We start from the raw sequence: 26,418 nt of genomic DNA, 5'->3' as shown, positions 1-26,418 counted from the left end.
AGCTGTGGAAGGATGAGAACCCTTCTTTGAAAGCTTTGCTGTTTCCTTGGATGTTTCCCCTCCACTCTGGCTCCTCTCTGGTGCCCAGACAGGGCTGGTGGCCGTGGGCTGTCACAAAATGCAGTGACACACAATACAGCCAAAACCAGGGGAGGAGGGAGCAGGAGAGCAGAGGAAAAAAGGGATTATGCATATTCCCAATTCTCCTTAGGCATACCTGCTGCCAGCAGTGATGAACATTTGTTCTGGGAAGAGCTGCTACCAGTGGAACACTTAGCATATGAACACTAACCTAATTCCTGTTGGAAATAAACCAATTTCCACTCTCTCCTTTACCAGAGGAGTATTTCAACCTAACAATAAAATCTCCACTGTAGCATGTCAGAGCAGCAGCTCCCTGGTAGCAGGCTGGAATTTTAAGTCTTAATGCTGCAATATCAGCGGTAATGAATTCTACGTAAATATGACTTCTAAAAATAAAAAGCCTTTTTCTTCCCTAAAAACCATGTATGAAGGAGAATTTAAAGGAAAAGGAACTGGGCTCCAGCCTCTCACTCCTGCCAGTAATGAGGAACCTTCTGAAACACTTTAACTATTGCCAGCCAGTGCAACCCAAATAAAAATATTTCACTGCATTATTCAGATCAGCTTTCCATCTCCCTCCAGTATCGGCCATGACAATAAAAATTGTAACTGCTTATAAAACAAGTGAGAAATAGGAGAAAAGGCAAAGTAGGATGAACAGGCAGAAGAGAGTTAAATCCTGAATCATCACAAAACTCCACCAGACCCACCTGCTGAATTCTACCAAATATTAAGACCTGGCCAAGAAAATTGTTTTTCCAGAAGAAAAACAGATTAATTAAAGAGCTTTTTATTATAATCTATAATAAAACAGTCTAGCTACTTACTCTGTTACCATTAACCTGTGCACATTCATCAAATCTTGGTTCATTTTTACTTGCCTAATTTCACACTGACACACAGAGGAAGCTGCTTTCCAGTGCTGTTCTTTATCTGAATGTTTACCTTTTAAGCAGTAATCAAAACAAATTAGTAACTATAAAATGTTATTTAGAAGAATGAAAATGATCCCAAAGAAAGTCAGGATGTAAATTTAAATAGGAAGGAGAGGCAGGTGTTGAAATGCACGCTGCAATCAGCGTTATGCACAGGGGTCAGAGGTTGTGAGCACCCTCAGCTCGGTGCTGATCACTCCTGGAGAACCAGCTCCCTTCCTGCATTTTATTTCCATCCCCACATGCAATCACACACACGCACAAAAGCACTGCTCAGTTATGACCCAGTGAAAGCAAAGCCATTCAGGGCCTTGTCAGCTCCATTGTGCTGTGCTCTGCCCGCTCTCAATGCAATGTTCAGCTCCAGCTTAGCGCCCTGACAAATAAAGGAAAGCACTTTATGAATCCAATTTAATTGGAAGGTGACAGAAAACACAGAGCCATTTTCCTCAGCCTTATCCCTGAACTGGCTTCAGCTCCAATCTCTGCCAAATCCCACCGAGCACGGGACACGAACCAGGGCAGCGGAACAGGCGCGGGCACCCCCACAAACACCAGGAACCCGCACGGCTCCTCTCTCCCAGGAAGCATTTTGGGGATGGAGGAGAGGAGAAGGGTGGAAGGGAGGGAGGGAGGGAGAGCAGGAAGGATGGAGATCAAAAACCCCCAGCAAGAGAGGAAAATGGATGTGCAGCTGCCCGGCGGCTCAGCAGATGTCTGTGCGTGATGTACGAGGCCGGGAGAAGCTGTCGGAGCCGCTGCCAAGGACTGGGAAGTGATTAAAGCCTGCACCAGGCTAAGCACCATATTTCCAGTCCGTGGGGTTCCCAAAGTGGCACCCATGCCTGGCTGTGCTGCCAGATGTTGCTGGCTGGCCCTGCTCCTGCAGCTGGAGCAGCAGGGAATGCAATCTGGAGCGCTTCCTTCCGGAGGGGCCGCACAGCGAGCCCCCGTCACCCATCCTTCACCTCTGCCCAGGCCTCCAACAACTCCAATTTGCTGCCACTTCCCTCTTGGGAAATGGCCAAGATACAGTTGTGTGTGGCAGACCCATTTGTTTTACTCAGGTGATTCTCTTCCCTCAATGACCTCCATTAGTTTAAGTTTTAATTTAGATTAACCCCAGCACCCCAATTAACCAGTGAGGGGAGAAGCTAAGCTGGGCCTGCTCATATTTCTGAAATCACGATTTAGCACAGCTACAGTTATTAGAGGGAAAGACGGGGACATTCAGCTATTGCTATTTTCTTTTTAAAAATTTTAACATTTCATGGCCAAGAAGCACCTTCTCTGCACAGGTCCTCAGCCTGTCAATCTCAGCTATTTCTCCACTCCATGATTTTGTGACACCAACTTCATTTCTTCTGTGTTCTTAGGGTCCAATTTGCTCCCAAAGCTGAGCTTCTGGTCCACTTGGACCCCAAATTCCACCTCAGCATTATCTCAACAGATCTGGCCCCTTCAATCCCTGCTGCCAACAAGGCAGGCCCTCTCCCATCATCTTTTGGAGCCTGTCATCCTCACATGACAACAGCTCTCTTTTACTCCCCTAACACTTTACTGGCCACTCTAATAATTCTTCAGATCAAAAATTTCTGTCTTTCCAGCAATATAATGATATTTGCTTAGTCCTGAAGTTCAGGCTCTGTGTGGATCATCAACGCAGACAGAGGTTTTCATGCACTGGGGAAGGACTTACAGTGACATACTGATCAATATGTGACAATTCCAGTTTTTCATAAAGCTGGCACTGTCTTTATTAAATAAACCACAAACACAGTGTTTCCCTGCACTGGCTGCAGGTTCCTTGCTTCTAAGAATTTTGCAAATAAAGGGAATAACTGGCCTGGATCCAAGCTGGCCCAGTTCCAAGAGAAGTGCCGGAGTAGCCCAGCAGCTCTCCCGCTCAGCAGGTAAATGAGATGATTTAGGCTGAGACAAGAGGAACTTCCAGTGCTTTTGAGGATCTGCTGGGACTGTTTTTCCTAAGGGGGCTCTGCCCACAGAGAACAGTCACCTTCAGAGAATTCAGAGCTTTTTCTCTTGTGTAGCCACGTTCCCCAGGGAGAGGCACAGCTCCTCCTGCAGCCCTGACGCACTCAAGCAACAGCAGCAAGTTAAATCCACAGTGCAACTTCAAGCCCTACAACAAAAACTGAGAGCAGAGTCCCCTGAGGTACTTGCAGAGATTTTGGGTGCTAAACCAGGTAACTGAGTTTCACAGGTAAGAGAAATACAGAGCATAGAACCAACTGCATTTTCTCTGTAAGTATTAAAATCCAACTGGAGCCGTAATTCCAAGACACGTTTACCATCACCTACCTGGTGATAGAAGTCATCATCATCAAATATCTCCTCATCGATGTCCTTCAGGTGCCTGTTGGAATCTGAGGGAGGGAGGACTTCCTGGAAGCATCAAGGAAATATTGAGAGCTCACATCTGCACATTTCTGTCCCTAACTCCAGTGACATCACGTGCAGCAGCTTGTAAACACACTTGATGGTACGAAGGAATGGGGAAAAACTCCCAATATAACAAGCTTTTAAGGACCAGGAATACATTTAAAGGCAAGGCAGAAACGCTGCCAATGCCAAAATAGATTTATGATGCCTTTACTGGGAAATAAATAGGACTGTGCAAAGTCTTTCTGGCAAAATACTACAGATATTTTTAATGTAATGGCAAAAATACATCTTGCAAGTGCAGTAATTCTACCTGATCTCTCAGAATTGAGTATTTATTCATTCTTAAATACTAAATTAATAACAGGCTTACTACTAACATATTCTGTAGGTTATACGCAGTATGATTTTAAAAGGGACTTTCTGGGTTAAAGACTCTAAACTGCAGAGTGAAAACCAAGTTTTGCTGTCACTAGCTCAAAAATCAGATTGAGTGAGCATCTCTTCCTGCAGCACAGGAGGGGCACAATCCCAACCCAAACCTTCTTTTCCCCTGCCAGGAACTGGGACAGGAGATAATGCAAACACCACAAAACTGGAACTTAAACACCTTTCCTTGCCCATTTCACTCCAGGAATCAACACTCAGACACCTCCTCCTCCATCGATCTCTCACAAACAAGCACACGACCTGCTAAACGCTTGCACTGATTGTTCTGCAGAGTTTCCCAGGACGAGTTAGAGAAGTAACCCCCCCCCCTCCCCCCTTACCGAGTTCTCAGGGCCAGGCTGAGGGGCTGGGGGAGGCTCCTGCTTGCCCAGCACGGTGTAGACGGAGCGCCGGGTCTGGGTGCGCCGCAGCAATCGCTCCCTGTCCATCAGCACGTGATCGATCTGCGCCAGCACCGAGCGCTCGAAGGCTCCGAAGCCCTGCACAGCATCAAGCAGTGTCAGATACTGCACACAGCCTCTCCTCAAGGCACCACTGCTCCTCTATCTTTCCATGTCACTGGATAAGCAGACAGCGTTCCAACAGGAGGGGGTTTGGGGCTCGTTGCAGGGATTTCTGCGAGGATTTTTGATTTGTTTCTCCCTCGCTCTCCCTTCCCAACCTGAGGCAAGTTGACGCCTGGCTTAATAAAATGCCTTTGCTGTTCTGGTTCAGATTAACTTCTCAATGATTAATACCAACTCAGAGATGTGAGGAGACCCTGGATCTCTGGGTGAAATGATTACCCATTGTATTAAAGTGTACACTTCATGGAGGAGGAGAGCCTCAGAGGGCCCTGATTCTGGTAGGAACCACAAACAGCTCGTACAGTAGCAACAGTGGCCTTTTCCTGGAGATTATGTGCTGCTGGAGATCGGTTGTGATGGGATGTCTGGTTGAGAGAACACAGAACCTACCATGGGCAGGGACACCTTCCACTATCCCAGGCTGCTCCAAGCCCTGTCCAACCTGGCCTGGGACACTTCCAGGGATGGGGCAGCCCCAGCTGCTCTGGGCACCCTGTGCCAGGGCCTCCCCACGCCCACAGGGAAGAATTTGTTCTGTGTATCCTACCCAAACTCCCCCTTTTTCAGTTCGAACTTGTTCCCCAGATCCCTACTCCACAAGAGCCACATCAGCACACACAAACCAGGCCTTGCCTTTCCCATTTTGCCAGTTGCCAGCTTTGTCTTGTCATGCCACTTCTGCAGGATGCTGTTCCTGTAGGTCCTGAAGTCCCTGTAGCGCTTGGCTACGAACTCAGGGTACTCCTCAAACTTCAGCTTCCGTTTGGGGAGGCTCCTCCTCTTCTCCTGAGCCTTCTCCACTTGCTCCTCATCGCTGCTGCTCGGGATTTCATCCTCACTGGAACAAAACCAGGCAGGATAAACACCGTGCCCCTCTCCAAGGCAGTGTGTGAGTCCTTGACGGCCTCTCCACCACCAGCCCACACCACGCTGATGTTTCTGTTAAAAGCCCCATGGTTTAGCCCCTGCTCCATTATCAGAAATATCACAAACCAGACTTCCCACAAGGCAGGAAGAATTCAAACAGCAGAGTGTCTGACACCCAGACACAGCAGCAACTGAGAGAGCAGCAGGGTGAGGGTGCTCAGGAAGGCTGTGCTTTGTCCTGTTTGCTGGAGACCAAAGGATTCAGAAAGATCTTATCTCTTGCTGCATTTACCTCTCAGTTTTTGCTTGCTTCCCATCGACCAGATGCCTCGTGCCTGGGTACTGATAAAGCAGCTCATCCTGAAGTTCCACCAGCACTTTCAGCAAGGCCTCCAGGGCTTTACAACCTGCAGAGCAAGAGGCACAAGTGACAAGATCTGATCTACAGGGGAAGCTTTAAACTATGACCCGGTGAGTTTAATGAGAAGATTCTGATCAGAAAAGCAGAACTGCAGGCCCAGAGATCCTCAGGAATAGAGAAAGGGAAGAGAAGATGGGTTGGAGGGGTATAAATTGATCAATACATGGTGTGAGTGTGATTTTTACTGGGATGAGCTGTTCACACACACAGATCCTGAAGGGAGGTGTGATGCTGTGTATCCAAAGGCTTTTGGAGCTGACAGTTTTCCTGTATCTTTGTCTGTTCCCATGGCTGTGAGTTCTCCAAGGACACACAGTTCCAGCTGACTGTGGGACAGGTTAACTGCACACTGCCACAGCATCTGCTCTTCAGAAACAGTTCTGTGGCAACCAACAAGCCTCCCTGCAGAACTCTCTGATAGAAAACAAGTGTCTGCCCAGGCCCACACAAACTGTGCCTCTGCACATCAACCACAGGGCCAGCTCTCCCAGGTGAAACACTTGGCACACTCCTACCCAAAAACCTAAACTGAACTCACTCTGGCTGACAGAGCACGTGGATTTGTGTGAAGAGCAGGAGGTGGGACCTTCCCCAGAGCGAATCCTGGTGCCTCCTCTGCCACGGAGCCAGTGGGGCTGCTCTGCATAACTCCCCAATCCTCCCGTGTACGTGGCACAAAAGAACAGGGAGAACTCTTCCCCACTCCATTTTTTTCTCTATTTCTGCTTTTCAGTGGGGGACACAGAGATCATGGGTAGAGTGAACAGCAAATCTTCCTCAGGCAGACAGAGGCAGAAATCAGCCCAGACACTCAGAGGTCTCAATCTCCTGTGAGTTACCACTGTGATATTGCTCAGTTGTCACCACCTTCAGATAAATTACAGCCTGACCTCAGTAACAGCAATGTCAAGGAGAAGATGCTTTAAGATTTTTGTTGCAGATCAGCTGTTGGACTCACCCTCCCCAAGCCTGTGGTTCATTATAGATACACTCTGACAACTCCTCTATATAAACCTATTAACGGATTAGGTTTGCTGCACTTGTAAATCAGACGTGTGTGAGCATCAAAACAATTCCACCAGACAAACAGACAAAAGCCCTTAAAAATGCATTTGTTGTAGGTGTCTGCAGCTAAAGCATCACTTGCAGAAGCCAAGTGCCCCCACCCTAGCCTGAGTGCACAGCTTACACCAGCAAAATCCGTCCCACTGCCTGCAACACAGCCAAATGTCCCCAGAGCTTCCCAAACTGTTTATTTTCTCCCTGCTGCCTCTCCTCCAGCAGCAGTGCTAATGCACCCCAGGCAGCTTTGATCCTGGCAATTACAACTGGAGTAGCACTCCAGCTCTTCTGGGGTATAGCAGGGCCATGTCGAGCAGGCAAGGAAATAAAGACAGGCTCAAGCTGCCCCAGGCTATGAGATACAGACCCCAACAGAAGTGGGGATGGGGAGCAATTTTATTTGGAATGAAGGGGCTGGAGAGGGCAGGGAAGACAATGATGGTGTGCCTAACCAGGTGGGAGGGCTAATTATTCCAGGCAGTGGCTTCATCACGAGCCTCTTACAGCTGGGTAATTTCCCTGTTCTCAGTTCTCGTGTATTTAATAGCATTATTGGATGGCATTCTCACTTTTACTGTTGGCTGCTTAAGTGTGCTGTAAACTCAACTTCAGAAGCCAAGTGCCACCCTCTCCTGCTCTCTTCCCATCTAGCCCTGCCCTATCCATTTCACATTTAATTCCAGGAGGGACTGTTTTCTTCCCAGTCTCGTCTTTATCTTCTCTTCCCTCTGAAGCCCTTGTCTGCCTTTACAGTGCCAGCTTTGGGGAAGAGTCTGGCCCCGCTTGTGAATGAAGGCAGCACAAACCAAAACTGTTTCATGGATGCAAACTGGCTCATTTTGAAAGGAGGCTGGACACTGACTGACCCTCCTACCCCCAGCAGGATTTTTGTAATGCTGCTCCTTGTCTGAAACAAGAACACAACAGGTGTGGTTGGAATATAACCTCCAGCTTACATGGGACTCAGCATGTCTGTGCTGAGACACTACCTTGGGAAGAGTCACTTTTAAGAGTCCACAGAAGCCCCTTCATTTTGTGTCCAGGAGGGAAAAAGTTGTTCCAGATCCAGCAGGCAGCCGATCAATCCCCCCAGAACGCTGGGAGCCAACACCAGTAAATCAAAGTGTGCCTTGCTCTTAATACTCCCTCACACGTCCTCGTTTTATCCAGCCCTCCGCCCGGGCTGGGAGCAGCCCTGGAGTATTTAGCTGCACTCAGGGATAGCACTGCCATGTATCAAAGTGTCAGCAGACCCACCAGAGATGAAATCTGTCCTGCTGCTCTCAAACCACACAAAATCAATTCTGTCAATGCCCGTGGTTATGGACAAACTGGCCCGGCTGCAGGGACTGATCCCAGAGCTGCCATGCAATCCATGCACTGCACGTGGGGAAGGGCTGCCAGGGGGCTTCTGTGGCTCATCCACGCTCCCAGCCCAGCATTCCCACAGCTTCCCACACACGAAAAGCCCTGCACTCTTTTCCATGACCTCTGGGTCTCATTTCACCTTCCCCAGCAGCTGTGTGGAGCTGCGGGAGCAGCCACAGGCAGGGACACTGAATCCATGGAAAAACCCCGGAGCCTCCAGGCCAGGCTTTCCAAGGCATTCACAGAGACAGCTCCTGGCACTCCCAGAACTGCCCCACCAGGCACCTCTACCCTGCCTGACCCTGGTGCACCCATCCAGCAGATTTGGAGTGTGATGGGTTCACAGAGCCACCCCTTGGGATTCCCCAAACTGCTCCACCCTGTCCCTGCTACACCCATCCAGCAGATCAGAGTGCAACGGGTCAGGGAAGAAATCCTAAAACTGGGGCAAACCTCCCAGGATCTTCACTCCACGTGGCACCTTGCAGAGTGCTGCTGTGGCAGTGCTTCCCACAGACTGTATCCAAACACAGGAACATCCTTCCCGGGATGTACCAGCAGGAACCACCACCTACCCAGCACACAGCTCCACCTCAGAGCCCGTGCCCACACTGGAAATTAAGGACTTTTTCCCCTCAATTAAATCTGAGGGTCTGGCATCACAGGAATATCATCGAGCTTTCTGTTCTCCCTGCACCTCCCCAGGCTGGGGAAGTGCTCACACAGAAAAGCTGGAGCAATGCTGGTGTTGGAATGAAGGGATGCAGGGCAAAAGCTGAGCTGCACAGTCTTGGGAGCGTTCCCCTGCCTCCACGGAGAGTCCCCACGGAGGCTCCGTGTCCCCACCACACCGCTCACATTATGCAAATCGAAAGCAGGAGAGGAACCCAAGCTCTTATTTTAATCACCGCACATAATGAGGAGTCTCTCCACCAGGTACACAGGTTTATCCCAGCACTCACAGAGAGGGGGAATCCTCCCTCCCTTCAAAGGGCTGTGGGACAGGAGTTAAACTCCAGGTCAAAATGGCCCTCGACGTGCTGGCCTCGGAACAATGCTCCCCATTCACAGCCAGCAGCCAGCCACTTGCACTCGTCATCCCCAGCAATTAATCCCCCACCAAACACGTTTGATTAAATCTTTTCAAGCAAATCCTTTGCTTTGCTTTTGTTAGTTCACTTCTTGTCAACATCTATTAAAATATGCCTTTAATTCTCCCACAATCTTAAAAAACACCGATTCCACTGTCTTCAACTTTAATCAACTGTATGGCCGGCATTTTTCATTTCATAATAATGTGCTGTTTGGAATTCAAGAGGCAGGCTCAACATCAATCATTCGGCAAGAATTTTTCCACTGCAATAAATATGCAAATGAGGAAAGCCAGTCAGTCGTATTTCAGGCCCGACTTGCTAGTGTTTTAAAAAAGACACAAATTTATTAATTGCCGTTGGCCAGCGGAATCCTATTACTTTGGGCATTGATTACAAAGCTGTGTGAGTGATTATTGTGCAACTCGCAGGCTATCCAGGCATGAGGAAAAATTATTAAAGCAAGGCAGAGATTATCAACTCGGAATAACAATAAGCCTTAACATTTTAGGCCCCTAACTTCTTCAACAAAGAATTACGCCGCAGCTCCAGTGTATCATAATTCTGAAGTCTGTCAGTATTACTTTTGGAGCTTGCTCTATATTCCCAGCAGCAGAACGACGTTCCCAGCCAGGAAAAGGCGGGGGAATTCCTCCAGGTATCACATCTTAGACATGGGGCTTTGGACAGCAGCTTGGATGTAATTCCCAGCATGGGAGGAACCTCAGGAGGAACAGCGTGGGGCAGGCAGGATCCCAGCAGCTCCAGCCAGGCACCCTGAGTGTCCTGGGGCCCCAAATCAATGTGGCTCAGAAAAAAAGGAAATAATCCTGTCTGATAAGCCTCAGACAGGAGCACCAAGAGCCAGCCCAGACTCGATGATAGGCTAAAGGTGATTTTTTACAGGTGGTGTGGTTACATTTGCATTTCTCACAGACCTCAGCTCAATCCCAACACAAAGCACTGGTAAATCTGTCCAAATTTCAGAAATGAAGGGAGCAACTCTCCCTTCATGCTTCCCAAAACGGTGAGTTTGGGGAATTCTATCAAATGTCGGTAGGAAAAGGGGCAACTTCGCTGAGACTGCAAAGGTCTGCTCCACACCCAAGCCCAGTTTACTGGTTCCATTGGAATGCAAATGATGCAACAGCCTTTGCAGAGGGGAAAATTGTATTCCCTCGGCACAAAGGAGCCAGGGCTGCACCCCCCTCCACACCAGTGCTTCAACTGACTCCCAAAGAGTTACAGAACAGCCTCAATTTAGCCCTTTCACTCCAATATTACTGCATCTGACAGGAAGGACAACAGGATCAGACACAGATGAGTTTGCTAAAAGTAAAGAAAATAACTGGATGCAACAACAGAATAAAGGCTGGGTATTCAGGGGTTTATTAGAGGGGATTGGGGGGGGGGAAAGCTGAGGAGGAGAGAAAGAGAAGCACTTCCATGAAGTTCATGCTCTGCTGATTCGCCTCAACCATCATCTTTTGATATCAGCCCAAACCAGGGAGGGGATGGGGCTGGAAAAATGAGATTTATAAAAACTGATGTTTTACATTACTGTAAATGCAAAGAAGCTGACAGCACACATTGCTGCCTCTGCCAGCCTGGAGTCCCCAAGCACGTGGGCAAGGAGGAGAAAGGAAGGGGAAATGTGAAATTTCATAGTTATATCTGGATATTAAGGCCAGAAGGGAACATTAGCCCATCCAGACTGACCTCCCCACATAATACCAGGCCATTAATTATATTTATCATTACAAGCCCCGAGTTTCCATCTCAAGGTACCCAACTGCCAATTAATCTGAGTTAGCTGACATTTGCACACGCTTGTCTGGACACTTTTAAAGCCTTTGTTTCCGCAGTACACAGACTAACATGCACAAATATTTAGCTAAATTCAGTTTAATTAGCTATTAATCTTGAGAAACTCGGGTGTAGGCAAAGCTGTCTGAGTGTGGTGTAATCCCACGGGCTGGAATTCAGGTGGATCAGGTCACCAACCAGGGGCTGTCCCAGCATTTCCCGCACTGAAATTTAAGGCTGATTTCAAATAAACCCCAGACATCACCACTGAACAACACACATGACTGCAGACATCACCTATTAAATCATTTTACCACACCCATACATGAGGAGACAACAATTCTACTCAAAAGTACTGAACAGCACAAGCTAAAAGGCACGAAATTTAGAAAGAAGGGTCTGATTCATTCATTTCTTTCAGCTGAGAGAAGAGTCTTCATTAATGTCAACAGGCTTTGGCTCAGTCCCAAAAAGAGTTGAACAGATTCCCCATGAGATCAGAGAGGAGAGGTGAAATTTGGGGACACCTGCATCCACATCCATTTAAATCACATTCAGCCCTGCATGAATTGACAGGGCCAATGCTTTTTGTATTCATAAAGTGTCCAGACTAATACAATTCAATTAAAATGAACTACCAGTTTTAAGTGGGCTAGATCTGATCACAATAATTTACACTCAGGCTTGAAACCCAGTTCTGCTGTCACACATTTGTGCAGGCTCCCAGTGAAATCTTCAAAGCAAGAATATATTTAAGTCCACGATCTTGCCTAGCACCAATTAATCCTGTAACTGCTCTATGCCTCTGGAAACTGTGTAATCTGCCTGTGCCTCAGTTCCTCCCCCTCCCCTGTGACACTCACCCCGCTCTGTATTAATGCATTAACATCTCCAGATGGAGGTGTGGATATATTGGAGTTTTAAAAGCGATCCGGGAATGGAGGTGATAACAAAATTACGAGGGAATTCTTGGCAGCCGAGTCCTGCAGGCTTCCCTTCAAACTTCCAAGCCTGTGTCAGTAAATCACATTTCACCAGAGAGCTGTTCCCTACCCAGGTGTGTCCACGTGAGGGGGAGAGGGGGATGCCTTGCCAGGCACATCCTCTGTCCCAGGAAGTGGAACAGGTTCTCTGGTACCTACAGCAGACTGGATTTCATCCAAAATTAGTCACTGCAGTTTGGTCTCCCATTTGTATGTAACACACTTTGTTCAGGTTTATTTTATTACTGATCACAAACCTTGGTGAAACTTCACCACAGCTCTCCAAAGTGTAAATAACTTAATATTTGTTGCCCCCACTTTTGTTCCTCCACTGAGCAAATCCATCCCCACACACCCTGCATACCTCCTTTTACCAAACCCACTATTTCCTCCATTTCTTGAAATTATCTGCAGCTTATGCTGAGGAATAGAAATGTGGGATTCTGGTATTTTCTCTCAATCCACTGACAGATGGAGTCAAAGACAAAAAAAAAAAAAAACCAAACAAAAAACAACAACCCCAAAGCCCCACAGAAGTTTACACTGAGTGAGCAGTTTACATTTCAGGGACACCCTGAACTCTTGGAGAAGCAAAGCATACACTTGTGAAAACACACACAGCCACTTGTCCTTTTAAAGTCCTGCAATTTCCACCACTTTCTGGCAAGAAATTTCCTCACCTGGGTTTCTGTACATTTTTAACTCATCTCACCAACTCTGAAGTGAAAATAACACAATCTGCTATTTAAAAGCTGGAATTCCCAGCTCTTTTTGAAAAGCATATGGTATTAGTCACTGAAACGTTCCCAGTTTAGTATTTTTAACTAGAATTATAAAGAAAAAGCAACACAGCTACAGGCCTGCACAGAGAAGCCCAGGGCCTTTGAGGATGAAGAGATTTAATTCCTTAAAGCCCTTGTTACCTCCTTGTCCCTCAATTATTTGTGGGTTTTTGGTCATTCTATCAAGATTTAACAGAACAAGCCCCACACCCTGGAACTGTTTAATTCCTGACACTGGATGTGGCTCCACCAATGTTTATTCCACCTCTACTTTGGCTCTTCCTTGCCCTTGAGGTAATTTTTGGAGACAATTTCATGAGATCCTCTTCCAACCTCCCAACACAGTAAAATATGAGTGGCAGGCCTGCAATCTGTGCACAGACACAGCACAGAAACTTGCACCTTGCACTCCTTTTCTATGTAAATAATGCAGGGATCCTGCGGGAACATGCCAGGGATTGGAATTTTTAATTAATGGGTCTCTTTAATGTGCAAATCAGGAGCAGATTGCAAATTCTGACTTGCATTGATTATGAAAAACATTAATTGAACGTGCAAGACCCCAAACAGAGGCAACATCTCAAGCCCTGGACCAGACTGGAAGATGCAGTGCAGGGGAATACAAATCTGTCTTGGAGAAAACAGCCCACTCCAGGCAGTAGCACCTTGGAACTGTGAGCTGGGAGGGTTTGTGTGTGCAGGGCATTAAACATTGGACATTTGTGCTGCTTTCAGAGCTCAGCCACTCTGATCTCAGCGCTAAAAACCATCCAGACTTTCTCAGTGGGTGCAAAACAGGAATAAACATGAGCTCCATGACCACAGTTTGGTCTCCCATTTGTATGTAAAAAGGGTGACAGAAGAAATCTGGAATATAATTAAAGATTCAAAAAAAAAAAAAAAAAAAAAAAAACCAACAACAAACCAACAACAACAACAAAAAAAGGGAAATAAAAAGTAAGACAGCACAAACAAAGCAATGCTGTCTCTTTAAACAGAAATTCATCCTATATAAATTATGGCCATAAACTTTTCCTGCAGTGCAGCCTAATTAATTCTTGTTCTATACACAAAGGGAAATGCTGGGTGACAAATGGGTGTGAAGCCTGAAAGCTGCCAGGTCTGCAAAACATTTTCTACTTCAATTTATAAGCAATTTTGCAGTAAATCATCTACCAGAACCTGAGATCTCAGGAATCTAAGGTTGTCCAAAGCACGTTGTAACATTACAAAAAAAAAAAAAAATCATAAAAGATTAGAAAAATAATAAATTAAACACTTGTAACCTCCAGTCTCAAAATCTGGAAAATGAGCATGACCTTGCCATTTTCACTGAGGTTTGGCTTTAAAACTGCAAATGGATGGAGAATTGCTGTCTACTCTTTAACACAATTATACTGCAGCCCTTAGGGAATTCCAGCACCATAACAGGGTTGTCCTGAGTAGGAGATACCCAAGAGGAAAATACACAAAGGACCATTTTCCAATTCCAAAAATTCAGCCTTCCTCTGAGCACAGAGCAGAAATTTCATGGGAAAAATTACTGGAAACACTCTTGTTCAGGAGCTCTGAGAGCACTGGGAGCCTCCTGACTTCAGCATCCTGCAGGGTTCACCCAGAGTCTGGGATTTTGGCACCAACTCCTTTGTGCAACTTGAACACCAAATCATTTCCTCCTGTTCAATGAGGGTGATGAAAACATGCCAGATTTATTTTGTGGATTTGGACAGAAGTGCTGAGGCTCCTCTGAAAGGAGAGCATCATCCAGCCCAAAAGAGTGTCCATGTCCTGATTATCCCAAATCCTGTCCAAGGCTGAAGCACAGCACATACAGCAAATGTAGCAGCAGTAGCAGAATGTTCCTAAATTCAGAATTTCCCATCTCAGCCTGAGCATCTCCTCTGCTAACACTGCCCAGGTCACTCCAGCTTTATGTTCTCAGTGTCTTCACAGACAAACTGCAGAACACAAACCCAAGCTATGAGGAGTATCAGAGTGAACTCCTACAACTTCCCTGCCCAGATGATGAGGAGAAGGTGAGGAGGGGATCATGGAGCAGTTCTCAGCCATGGAGTTTCCCTCAGAGCTCTGCACAGCTGAGGGATTAGCCTCTGCAGCACTGGGGACATTAAACTCCATGTTCTTGGGTGTATTTTGCTTATGGGAAATATCAAAATGTCAACCATTGTTTCTGTTAAAGGTCTTTAATGATATTGCATCTTAGACCTGTAATGAAACATGGAGCTGGGGCAGTTTGTAATGCATCTCATTAAGGACATTAATAACGTGTGTTCCACTGAAAGGTCAGCACAGGATTGGTGGGAGTTTGCCTTTTTGTCCTTAATCACTTCATTTAAAGCAGCAGAGCCAACGTTAAACCAGCAAGTAGCTCACCTGCTGTCACTGCAGGTGATTGCTGCCATGTCCTGGGCAGGGGTGAGCCAGGGGATCACAGCCCAGCCTTGCTGCAGGGCCAAGATTCAGGGTCATGTCTGATGACCCAGACATCTCTCTCCCTGTGCATTCACCTCAAGGCTAGAAAAAAGGTGTCCAAATACAAAAATTAAGCAGAGCCACACCACTGTGAAGCCCAGCCCACTTTGCACTTATCAACTGGAACCTGCACGTTATTACTTTGTACTGGAGAACCCACTACAGCTCTCATCAGATCAGTGTCAGCAGTGCTTCTCAGGAATAAACAGGTGAAGCAGCTCCAAGCTGGAATTTAACTGCACTGACCCTCTCCTTTGGGCTGCATTACTCCTGCTTTGGGCAAACCTTTGCCTTCACTGGCCCAGCACAAAATTGGTACAAGGTGTCTCTGGACAAAGCATCCCAGCTCTGCACTGAACAGCAACAACCAAACCAATTGTTTATAAGAGTCTGAGCAAAGGAGAAAGATTAAAGGGCTCTTACAGGTCTCCACAGCGCTGTCAAAGTCCTGTCCCCCCTCCTTCCTGAACCTGGGGTAGGTGTCTGGCTGGGGCAGCCTGTTGGCTGTCATGAGCACCTTCTGCATCTTGATCCTCCCTTCCATCAGCTGATCCCACAGGGCTGCACAACAAAAAGGAAATAAAAGAATCAGTTAGCAAGCCAGAGCACTTGTTCCTTGTGAAGGACCTGCCAGCTCAGGCGCTCTCCTTCAAGCTGCATTACTCCTGCTCAGGGCAGTGTTTGCATGCACTGACCAGCACAAAATGGGTGCCACAAGTTGTCTCTGGACAAAGCAAATCCCAGCTGCAACTCTGTGACCCACAAATCAAACCACCCCTTTGCTTTCCTGTTCCAAAGGACAGCCTGCAAACCGAGGTTCGATAGTTTTACAGCTCAGGCAGGAACAAATGGCATTTTGGGTGTTACACTTTGCAAAGAAACAAAGTGATCTCAGCATCACAGCAGGACCAGTGCAGGAAGTCCCAGTGCCCACTGGTCCCACGAGGATATTCTGCACTGGTTCAGTTAAGCCAGTGGATAAATACACTTCACATCATGAGCTGTTACAGAAGCAGTGACACCAGATGTGGCAGAACACCTGCAAACACAGGGGCTGCAGCAGCATGCCCAGGCAGGGTGCTAACAGCACCTTACCACGCTGAGGGGCTTCCCAGCACGGCTGGCTGTACACTGCCAGCAAGGTGACAGGCCTGGCAAACACACAGCAAACATGCACAAACCTAGCTGGTTCCTCACAGCTTTGCCCTTCTCCACTTCTTCAGACTCCTGTCCCCTGGAGAAGGTCAGCACTCCCCCATCTTCTTCGCTGTCTTTGGTTTCCTTTCCGTCGTCGTGGTTTTCACTCCCGTATTCCTCCTCCTCCTCCTCCTCCTCACTTCCTTCTTCCATGTCAGCATCATCCTCATCTTCATCTGCACCTTCATCCTCCCCTTCACTGCTCCCTTCACCATCCATCCCCTCTGCAAACTTCTCGAAGTCTGTGATACTCTGGAAGCTGAACTTTGGTGCCTTGGCCTTGACAGACGGATCCTCCTCTTCATCGTCCTCCAAGTCATCCTCCTGCTCACTGCCAGCACTGCTGGGCTTCTCCCTGGCCTTAGTGCCAACGCTGTCCCCCTCTTCTGAGCCTTCACTGTCACTGTACCAGTCATCTAATTCTTCTTCAGCTAATAAATAAGAGGAAAAAGCTAATTACTTAGCAGAAAAATGTGCCACCTTGCAGTGCTCATCAGCAACAGCCCAGCTTTGAGTTATTTAATGTCCAACCTAATCACAGCTGTTCCTTGCCCTGTAACAGGGCCCTGAGGTTTGCCATGCTCAGTCCCATGCTGACATCACATTTTGTGTAGCCCAGTAAAAAGAGGGAAAAAATGAGATTTCTTACCAGATCCTTCTTCAGACAGAGCATCTCCCCAGAGCTCTTCCCGCAAAGCTTTCCGAGATGTGGCTTTTCCACTGTACCTCTTATCAGCTTCCAGGAGAGAGGCTGAAGCTCTTTTCCTGATATTGCCAACAGGCAAAATGTCATCCGTGGTTTCATCCTCAAATCTGTCAATCACTTTAGCAACGGTAGCTGTGGGGGGGGAAAAAAAAACAGGTCAGGGGTGTCTGAACTGAACTGAATTCCAGTCTGGAAGGAGCAGCTGCAGCAAGGAGGCCTGGGAAGTTCCTCATGCTCTGTAACAACAGGGCACTGCACAGGGGAGCTGGGTGGGAACAGAAGTCATGGAAGAGTCTGGCTGTGGGGCTTTGAGAAGTGCAGGAGAGCCACACAAATAATTTTCTGCAAGGGGGAAAGGTTCCTGTGTGAAGCAGAACACAAACTAAGCCAAGCTCCCCCAAGGATGCAGGAGAGTCTCTGAGAAGTACAGCCCTTCATGTGGAGGACTGCAAAGCTGCAATGCCTTCACTCACTTCATGCTTGCAGATTAAAAGAGGAAAACTCCAATTCAGATGCACTTTGGCCTCCTGCTACATATGCAAGCCACATAAATACATAAACATTTCAGAAAAGCTCAACAAAGGAAATAATTTCACTGTGGTTATTGCCCTCCTTCATCCCCACCTTCTCCAGGACACAGAGCAGTCCAGCCCAGAGAACACATCCCACCATCCTCCCTCCCTGCTTTCATTCATGTGGAAGACACCCAGTGCCAAATTACAGGGTTAGCTTTGTTCGGGCAATCGAGCGACAATCAATCGCTGAGTGCTCTTAATGTGTGTTTGGAAATGTTAATGCCTCACTTGGAGTGTTTGTTTGAGACTGAGGGGGGCAAAAAAACCTCCTGCTCATAACCAAAGCAACAAAATCTGCTCTAAGTGCAGTCATTCCAGCTGGCACAGCATGGCGAAATGCTGGGCACCAAGGAACGGCTGGGCAGGAGGGGCAGAGGCTGAATAGCCCGTGGGACTCCAGGGATCTCCTGGAATCCTCAGTCTTGGCACCACCACAGGACGAAGTTCTCCCCAGAGCAGCTGTGGCTGCCCCATTCCTGGCAGTGCCCAAGGCCAGGCTGGACATTGGGGCTGGAGCAGCCTGGGACAGTGGGAGGTGTCCCTGCCCATGGCAGAGTGGCACTGGATGGGCTCTAAGGCCCCTTCCAACCCAAACCAGTCTGGGATTCTGCGAAGTCTGAAACAAAATTATGGTTACTAAAATGGGAAAACGCCTCTGCTGCCCACGGTAACTTCCTCAGTGGTTACTAAGGTGTTTCTTACAAGATACTATTGCTCTCACACAGACTGCAGAGACCAGCCAGGCTAAGGCTAACACAGGCCTGATCCCGGATGCGGCCGCAGTCTCTGCGAGAACCCCGATCCTGGGCACATCCCTGATCCCACAGGTGGCTCGATCCCCGAGCTGAACTCGATGGCGGAGGCAACCCCGAGCCCCGACACAGCCCCGAGCCCTGAGGTCACCGCCGGGCCGGGGGCACAGCGGGAGCGCCGCGCTCCGCCCGCAGCTCGGGCCGCCGGGGCCCGACCCACCCCCGCCGCCGCGGCGCCACGTGCGGCCGCTCCGGCAGCGCACGGGCCGCCCCCGCCGGCCTCCTCCCGCCGCCGCCGGCCGCGGTGCCAAACGCCCTCCCCCGGTCCTCCCGCACCTTCCTCCGCGTCGTCCTCGGGGTCCCGCGGGCCGGGCCGAGGGTCGAGCAGCGCCTGCAGCCGCAGCGCCAAGGGCGCCGCCATCTTGGGGGGAGCGTGAGGGAGCGCGGGGCGGGACCCGCGGGGCGGGACCGGGGCGGGGCCTGAGGGGCGGGGCCGGGCTGAGGGGCGGGGGGTGCGCCCCGGGCCCGCCGGGATCCAACCGGGAGCGGTCCCGGGGCCCAGCCGGGAAGGATCGCGGGGTTACACCGGGATCCAACCGGGAACGATGGCGGGGTTACACCGGGACCCACCCGGGAATGATCCCGCGATCCAGCCGGCAGCGATGGCGGCGTCCCAGCCAGGACGCCGTGTCCCGGGACGTCGCGAGCGTCCCCCCTTGCCTGGAGGGGTCTGGGCCGGGATGCGCGGCCAGGGGGGACAGTGACAAACAGCGATTTTCCCCCAGAACCACCCCCCCTTGAGCCCCCCGCCCGCCGCCTCGGCCTCCCGTCATTAACGGGGGATTCCCGATAGCTGCGGGCTGTGGGAATTGGGGTCTCACGGTACCGGATAACGGCAGGACAGCAGCGGGGTCCTGTTAATAATGCACGAAATGACAACTATTGCTTTAAGTCAACGTCGAACTTCTTCAGCCTCTCCAGCTGCGCAGAACCGAATTAATTCTTGCCCCGTCCCGTGTGGCCTCTGCTGGAGTCGCTCTCGCAGCAGAGAGATCCCAGAGCTGGCTTCTCAGCTCAGTCCTTGCTCACAGACGGATCCTTACTCCAGAGTTACACCAGAGTTACACCAGCCACGGGGGATCCAGGAATTTCTGCTCCTGGGGTCCAGCTCTGGCCGAGGAGCAGCGCCGAGCGATGCAGGCGTGACCCAGGGACCGGCGCTCCGGGTTTGCCCCCTGACCGCCCCTCCCGGGCCCCTTTCCGGACTGAGGTGGCCCCACCACTCAAGGAATTGCCTGGAACTGGGGAACAGCAGTCGAGGTTGGCACAGATTTTGTTCCAAGGGAGCAGGGGCCCCACTCGGCCTCTCCAATGCGAGTTGCAGATGTAGGTCTGAGCTCCAGACCCCACAACGAGCAGGGATCAGCCTGGGCTCTCCCGCATTTGGGCTTTCCACAACCGGCGGTGGGATTTCACCTGCGAAGGTTCCAGCGGCGCCCTGTGAGCCTGAGCAGGCTGATGCTCGTCCCCTTCTTGTCCTCCCTGTCCCCGACGTGCCTTTAAATGCCACGAACACGAGCGGGAGGCGATTTGTGCTGGGAGCGCGGTGCCGTCCCTCAGCACGGCTCATGCGGGCGCTTCTCCTACAGAGGGCAGAGGAATATCAGGAATTCCCATCGCCTCCAGCCCGGGCTGGAGAAACCCGGCAGGCACCCAGAGGGAGGCGGCTGGAAACCCAAACATCGCCCTCCCCTTCTCAACCCGCTGCGACCCTCCCCGTGAACCCGGGTGACATTGGGCACCTTGGTGACAACACACCGCTGGATTGATGTAAAACCCAATATTTACTGAAAACGCACATTTTCGTAGCAAAAAGCCCCAAAACCTTAAAATACACAACGGCATAAAATCCAGCTCAGTTCTGTAGTTTATTTTATCACGGCAGGATGGATGGCTCTGATGCTCTGCACATTCGGTGATGGGGGTTTGCCTCTGCTCCAGCAATGAGAAATTAAACACTGTTTTTTTTAAAATTTAATTCATTTCTTTATTTACTAAAACATGGTTTGAAAAACCAGGAAACTTAGAAATCAGGAGGCATGCACAGTGTGTCTTCCCTGGCTTTGCTTCTAGGTTTTCTCTTTTTTTCCCTTTGAGTCTGTTGGTATTTTGTTCCCAGATGCCACCATAAACAAAGGGAGGAGCCTGGAGAAATAAATCCATGGAAAATTAAGTAGCAGGAACGAGTGCTTACCTGTGCAGTTACTTATGAGTAACTAACCACTCACACAACCAAAGAACTGGTGCCAAGACTCCCCTGCATAATTGCGTTTTCAAACCTCTGCACTCTTAGAGTGAAAAAGGGATGTTCTCTACCCTCACAAATAATGAATTGCCCTGTTAATGAAGGGAGAGAGGCTTTTAGTGATGGTTAAATAAAACATACCCAGTAGAATTAATAGAAAATACACAGTGAGTTGCATTAGTCCTTTGGAGTAAAAAATGAGCTCCTTGAAGTCACGGCGTTTTTGACACTCGGGCCACCAAGATCAGGATTTCACCCACTGAGACTAATGGGACAATTGCTCCATATAAATCCCAAATCCAGCAATGCATTAAAATCCACGTCCATGCAGCTGTAAACTCGAGGGGTCCTGGCAGAGCTCACCTGTCCCTCTCGTGTCCCACATCCATCACTTACACCCATGCAAAACAAAAACAGTGCTCAGATGTGGGGGGACCCCACACCACTGGGTCACCCCAACCTCACTCCCACAGCCACAGGACCTGTTAATTCACAATTTTTCAGGAGGAGATGCAGTCAATACAAAGCCACATCAAACAGCAACTGCAGCCTGTGAAAGTCAGGGATTGTTAAAATATTTCACCCACAGAGTCGCCTTTGCTGCTGTTTATTCTCTCTCCTCTGCCTTTCACTTAGCAGGGTAATTAAATCAGACTCCAGGGCTGGGTTTTAATTTCTGGTTCACATGCCCTCCAACCACGCCACTGTGCCTGGGACTCAGAATCGAGCGGGGGAATATTGGTACAAAAAAGGTATCGATACATTTTCATTTAAGGTGCTCATGAAAGGCTTTTCCTGCCTTGTGGTCGGTTCAGAGAAACCCTCGGCCTGTTTAGGAACTCCATCAGCCTCACTGACATCATTTCTTTGGCATTTTCCCTCTTAATTTTACTTTTTTGATTTGCATGCCTGTTTGCTAAAATGAGAGTAACGCCCTTAAACCAGAGCAGATAAACAAGGGAACAAGGAACAGGCTGGGCTGTGAAAAGGGCTTCCAATCTCTCCCACTCAGCGTCTTTCGCTGCCGTATCCGTGGAGCTCGTCAGCTTTTGGGGAATTGTCAGATTGGATGGAAGCTTTGGCAGGGAAGGACCGTGTCATCCTCCTGTGTGTGTACAATTACAGGTCATTAATGTGAATCCATCTCTCAGAGCCGTCCCTTGAGCCAAGCACAGCAATGAAGGGTGCTGGTGGAAACGCGGAGCCTCTCGGGCATCACCAGCGAGGGGCTCCCAGCCCGTCCACGGCCCCACAGACACCCATTCCAGCGGGATTCCCAGCCAGATCCACGGGAATTACCTGCCCTGGAGTCACCTCTGCTGAATTTAATTGAGTTGCTTCATCAACAGCAAAATTTGACCCACATAGAGAGGGCCTTGTGCTGGCCAAAAATAGCCACGAGCTGGGGCTGATCTTGCCAACGCTTGGGCGAGCAAATGTCCTTTTCCAAACTGACCTTTTCCATTTCAGTCATGCCAGTTCAGTTAAAATTTTCTTTTTAAATCAGCAGCACAATTTATCCATGAAAAGGAGAGAAAAAAGAAGTGAAAAAACGAGGGAAGCAGAAAAGAGCACACACAAACCCCATCCACTGAAACAAATTACATAAAATTTAGATTATGTACATAAAAAACTCTCCTTATAAATATTTATTAGTATTTTTCTTCTGTGCTTTTATTTACTTGAGTACTTCTGCTGTTCCTAACCCAGCCCTCATTCAAAAAACACAATTGTTTTAAAGATTTTATCAACCTTTAATGCTTCCTACGTTGAAAAATAGAAGGAACAGAGTGTGTCTGAAGAGATGCACAGCCTAAAGATGCTCCCAGCAGATAAGAATTTTAAAGGCCACCCAAAGGCGATTTAAAAACTAGACAAAAACTGGTTTTAGAAGGAGCAAAATGTCTGATTTTCAAGGAAACCACACGCATGCTCTCCTGTGCACAGCCATGCCAACACAGAGACAGGCACAAGGGAAGTGTGCAAGGCAGCCTCTCCCAGGGGCTTCACTCCCAGAAATCCCTCACAGCCCCTGGGAATGCCTCTCACTCCAGGTCTGAGGAAGCCAGGGGGTGTTTTCCAGCCCTGGTTCCAGTCTGTGCTGTGTGACAATTCCCACACTGGCCAGGGAGTTTGTGGCAGACCCAGGCCAGCCCTGCCCTGCAGCCCTGGGCTCCTGGCTGAGCAGAGCCAAGGATTTCCTCCCAAACCATGTGGGGTGCCAGCAGCCTCTGTGCAGGGTCAGATTCCTCAGGAGGGGAGATTGTAGTAGAACCAAGCAGGAAAAATGTCCCTAATTCTTAAAATTTCTGAACTGTGAACAGTGCCCAAATGGCACAAGGCAGAGCTGCCCCTGAGTTTGGTGACATCCTGGAGCAGGAGGTGTAAGAGAGCCCGGTCAGCCCCTTGTCCCAGCAGTGTCACCAGGGGATGCTCCCAGAAATAACCCATGAGATGCCAACAAAAACAACAACTGCATCCCCAACAGTGATCCCGTGTGCCAAGGGGAACAGCCCTGCAGGGACACCCTAAGAGCACCCCAAGAACATCCCACAACCGCATTTCCAGCAACCCCAGGGACATGGATTTAGGAATCTGGAGGCCACCTCACCACAAGGCCACATTTCCTCTCCAATTCCTGCATTACAATTCTGCATTTCCTGAGTGAACAGCTCTCCAGGCCACAGCAAACTCGGCTTTTCAAGCACGAGCCCATGCTCTGTAGCTAAACCACCGTGAGTACTATGGGCGAATAAACACATCCCAGAAGGATTCTTAACCAAAATATATTTTAACGGACCCACTAATTTCATTTAAACTTCCTGGGTGTTTTGTTGGCATGAGGAATGCTGAGCAGCCCAGTGCCATGGCAGACACAAAGAAAGGACCTTCCAAAACCTGCTCCAGCATCACAGTTCCTTGTTCCCAGCTCACCAGCACAGAAGGATATGTATCAATAGATAAACTCAGTAAATGTGAATTTTTCTATTAGGGGTAGGAACAGAAAGGGAGATTGCAAATTCTTCTATTTCATATTGTAAGAGCATGCAAAGCTTAAAGACAACACAGTTATTCCAGATAGAAAATCCAGCCTATGGCAAAAGGAACCATTCCTGAGAGGACACTGCAATATCTGCCACTTCCTAGGATGGCAAAAGTATGGAAATCACCACTGATATTTTAAAATTATATTTATTTATCCATTTGTATCCTGTACCCATGGCTCAGCACCTGCGTACAGGCATTAAAATATCACACATCATTGGTCTACAAATCATCATTTAAGTCCATCCTTACTCCTGGGATACAGACTTTCCCAAATCCCTTTCCATCCCCAAGCAAAGGCCGGAGCAATCAGATCCCAGCAGGGCCTGGGGAGGGAGGGAATGGGCAGAGAGGAGCCTCGGTGGGGACAGCGTGGGGTGGTTTGGGCCAAAAGCGGGAGTTTGGCTGCTGGAAACTCGCGGCATTTTACAGACACTTTGATCAACCTGCACAAATCCCCTTCCCACAGAGCAGCTCAGCGCGGGTAATACTCACAGGATGTGCCTGGAACCCTTTTCCTAGGGGCTGGTGCAGGTGTGACTCGTGGCTGTGCACAGATCTTCAGCCTGGCACCTTCCAGGGCCGAGCATTCCCGGCCGTGCTGAGCCAGGAGAGCGGCCAGGCCTGGGCAGGGACATCACCCGGGTCCCCTCTGCTGGGACACGGCACCGTGGTCACGGAAAGAGCAGCAGGAAAGGCAGGAGAGATCAAAAGAGAGCAGTTACTTCCCAAAAGGCTCGTGGGGAGGCCTTGCACGGACACAGAGCCGGGCGCTGCTCGGCCTCGGCCTCAGAGAGCGAGCGCGCTCCTGCCAGAGGCAGCCCAGGGTCCCGGGATTCCTCCCGGCCCTTCTCCCACAGCCTCCATCCATCCATCCATCCGTCCATTCACCGGGAACGCCGCCGGAGTCAATGGAAATGCTCTTGTAAACAAGGACTTACAAGAACCCAACGTGACAATGCTTTCAAAAGGAGTTTTGACTGCGCAATTGTTGCTGGATTAGGGGCTTCAGACGCACCGAGCTCGCTCTGAGGAGCACAGAATTCCAATCTCCACAGGGCTGGGGCCTCCAGAGCGAAGGACGCGCTCGGCCTCGGCCATGGGAACAGCTCCTGGGCTCCCCCAAACCGGGCAAAGCCCCAAGGAAGGGATGGGAGCATCACAAAAAGACAAACTCTCCTTTTTATAACCTGAACTGAGCCTAACACTGGCCTAAGCTGAGCCTAACAATGGCCTAAACCGAGCCTAACACTGGCCTAAACCGAGCCGTGTAGCTGCCTAAATGAACACAGAATAAACTGTACAAGGAGCTCATTACTAAAAGAAAGGAAGAAAGAAAGGAAGAAAGAAAGGAAGAAAGAAAGGAAGAAAGAAAGGAAGAAAGAAAGGAAGAAAGAAAGGAAGAAATAGAGAAATAGAGAAAGAGAGAAAGAGAGAAAGATGGAAAGAAAGAAAGAAAGATGGAAAGAAAAGAAAGAAAGAAAAGAAAGAAAAGAAAGAAAGAAAGAAAGAAAGAAAGAAAGAAAGAAAGAAAGAAAGAAAGAAAGAAAGAAAGAAAGAAAGAAAGAAAGAAAATGAAAGAAAGAACCCCCCCAAAATTTCCTACAAAACAAACCTATTTGGTGAAATCCTCATTTAAAATCACTGATTCAACAATAAAGCAGCAGCCCAGCCCAGCAGCACAAACAGCAGTATTTATCTTTCCCAGATAAGTAGAAGTTTGGAATAAATAAATCACCCGTTCCTCCACTTATATAAATGCAAACCAGAGCAACAAAACATGGCAATAGCACAAAAGGCAAATAAATGAGTTAGACACGGAGTCCAGGAGTTTAAGAAGTGTCCCCTGTATTTAATAAAGCATGAATTATTTTTTTAGAAACACTAACAGACCCCTTGCAGATAGTTTTTATCTTTATATTGTTATTATATAAGACATTTTGTGTTTAAAGTGAACTATTGCTTCATCTAGGTGGCCCCTCTGCTGGGCATAGAAATTAGGTAGTGAACAAAATCAAAAATCACCATTGAAAATCACAAACTATACAACTTTAAAGCATTTGGAGTTGGTTCTTTTCCCACCCCCAGTCCAAAGAGAGAAATAATGGAGTCACTGGGAAGTCTGGGGTTTAGCATAAAATCCTGTGTCTCCATCAAATGAAAGAGAAGCCAGCCCAAGCCACGGTGAGTCGAGAGAGGAAGGGAGAGATGCAATTACAGCTCGTCCCATTCCATTAACCCAGCAGGTGGAACACATTTAAAGCAGAGACTTTCCAGAACCGAACCTGACTCTTTGCCTCTAACACAGGTCAAAGTCCTCTCGGAATCAGCGAGGCTTTTGCTTTTGAAGAACTGAATATTCAGGATTCTGCCATGATTGATAATTAAAACGTGAAATCTGGCATTTCACAGGGCTCCAGGATTTTTTTGTTTCATTTTTCTCCGAGAGAATGAGGCTGTATCGAGTGCAAAGCAAAATATTCTCCCCCGCTGCCCTTTAGAGAACTTCAGAACGACCAAACACCGC

The 26,418-nt window shown here is 48.7% G+C and overlaps 1 protein-coding gene across 3 annotated transcripts in view; it reads right to left on the bottom strand.

Moving 5' to 3' along the window:
• Window positions 1-18,975, bottom strand: part of AATF (apoptosis antagonizing transcription factor) — a 39,159-nt gene extending 20,184 nt beyond the window's left edge. For all 3 annotated transcript variants that reach the window (XM_082294906.1, XM_082294907.1, XM_082294908.1), the window contains exons 1-8: window positions 18,878-18,975; window positions 17,158-17,346; window positions 16,493-16,939; window positions 15,735-15,872; window positions 5,598-5,712; window positions 5,072-5,276; window positions 4,193-4,351; window positions 3,342-3,425 (exon numbers count right to left, since the gene is read on the bottom strand). In XM_082294906.1, the coding sequence (XP_082151032.1) occupies window positions 3,342-3,425; window positions 4,193-4,351; window positions 5,072-5,276; window positions 5,598-5,712; window positions 15,735-15,872; window positions 16,493-16,939; window positions 17,158-17,346; window positions 18,878-18,962 (1,422 nt within the window). In that variant the 5' untranslated portion in view covers window positions 18,963-18,975. The remainder of the gene's footprint in view (window positions 1-3,341; window positions 3,426-4,192; window positions 4,352-5,071; window positions 5,277-5,597; window positions 5,713-15,734; window positions 15,873-16,492; window positions 16,940-17,157; window positions 17,347-18,877) is intronic.
• Window positions 18,976-26,418: the final 7,443 nt, after the last annotated feature.

The sequence above is a fragment of the Coloeus monedula genome (genome assembly GCF_965178545.1).
Source record: "Coloeus monedula genome assembly, chromosome: 20".
Classification (NCBI taxonomy): domain Eukaryota; kingdom Metazoa; phylum Chordata; class Aves; order Passeriformes; family Corvidae; genus Coloeus; species Coloeus monedula.
The sequence above is the reverse complement of the archived record's forward strand: the minus strand, read 5'-3'. Positions and strand labels throughout refer to the sequence as shown.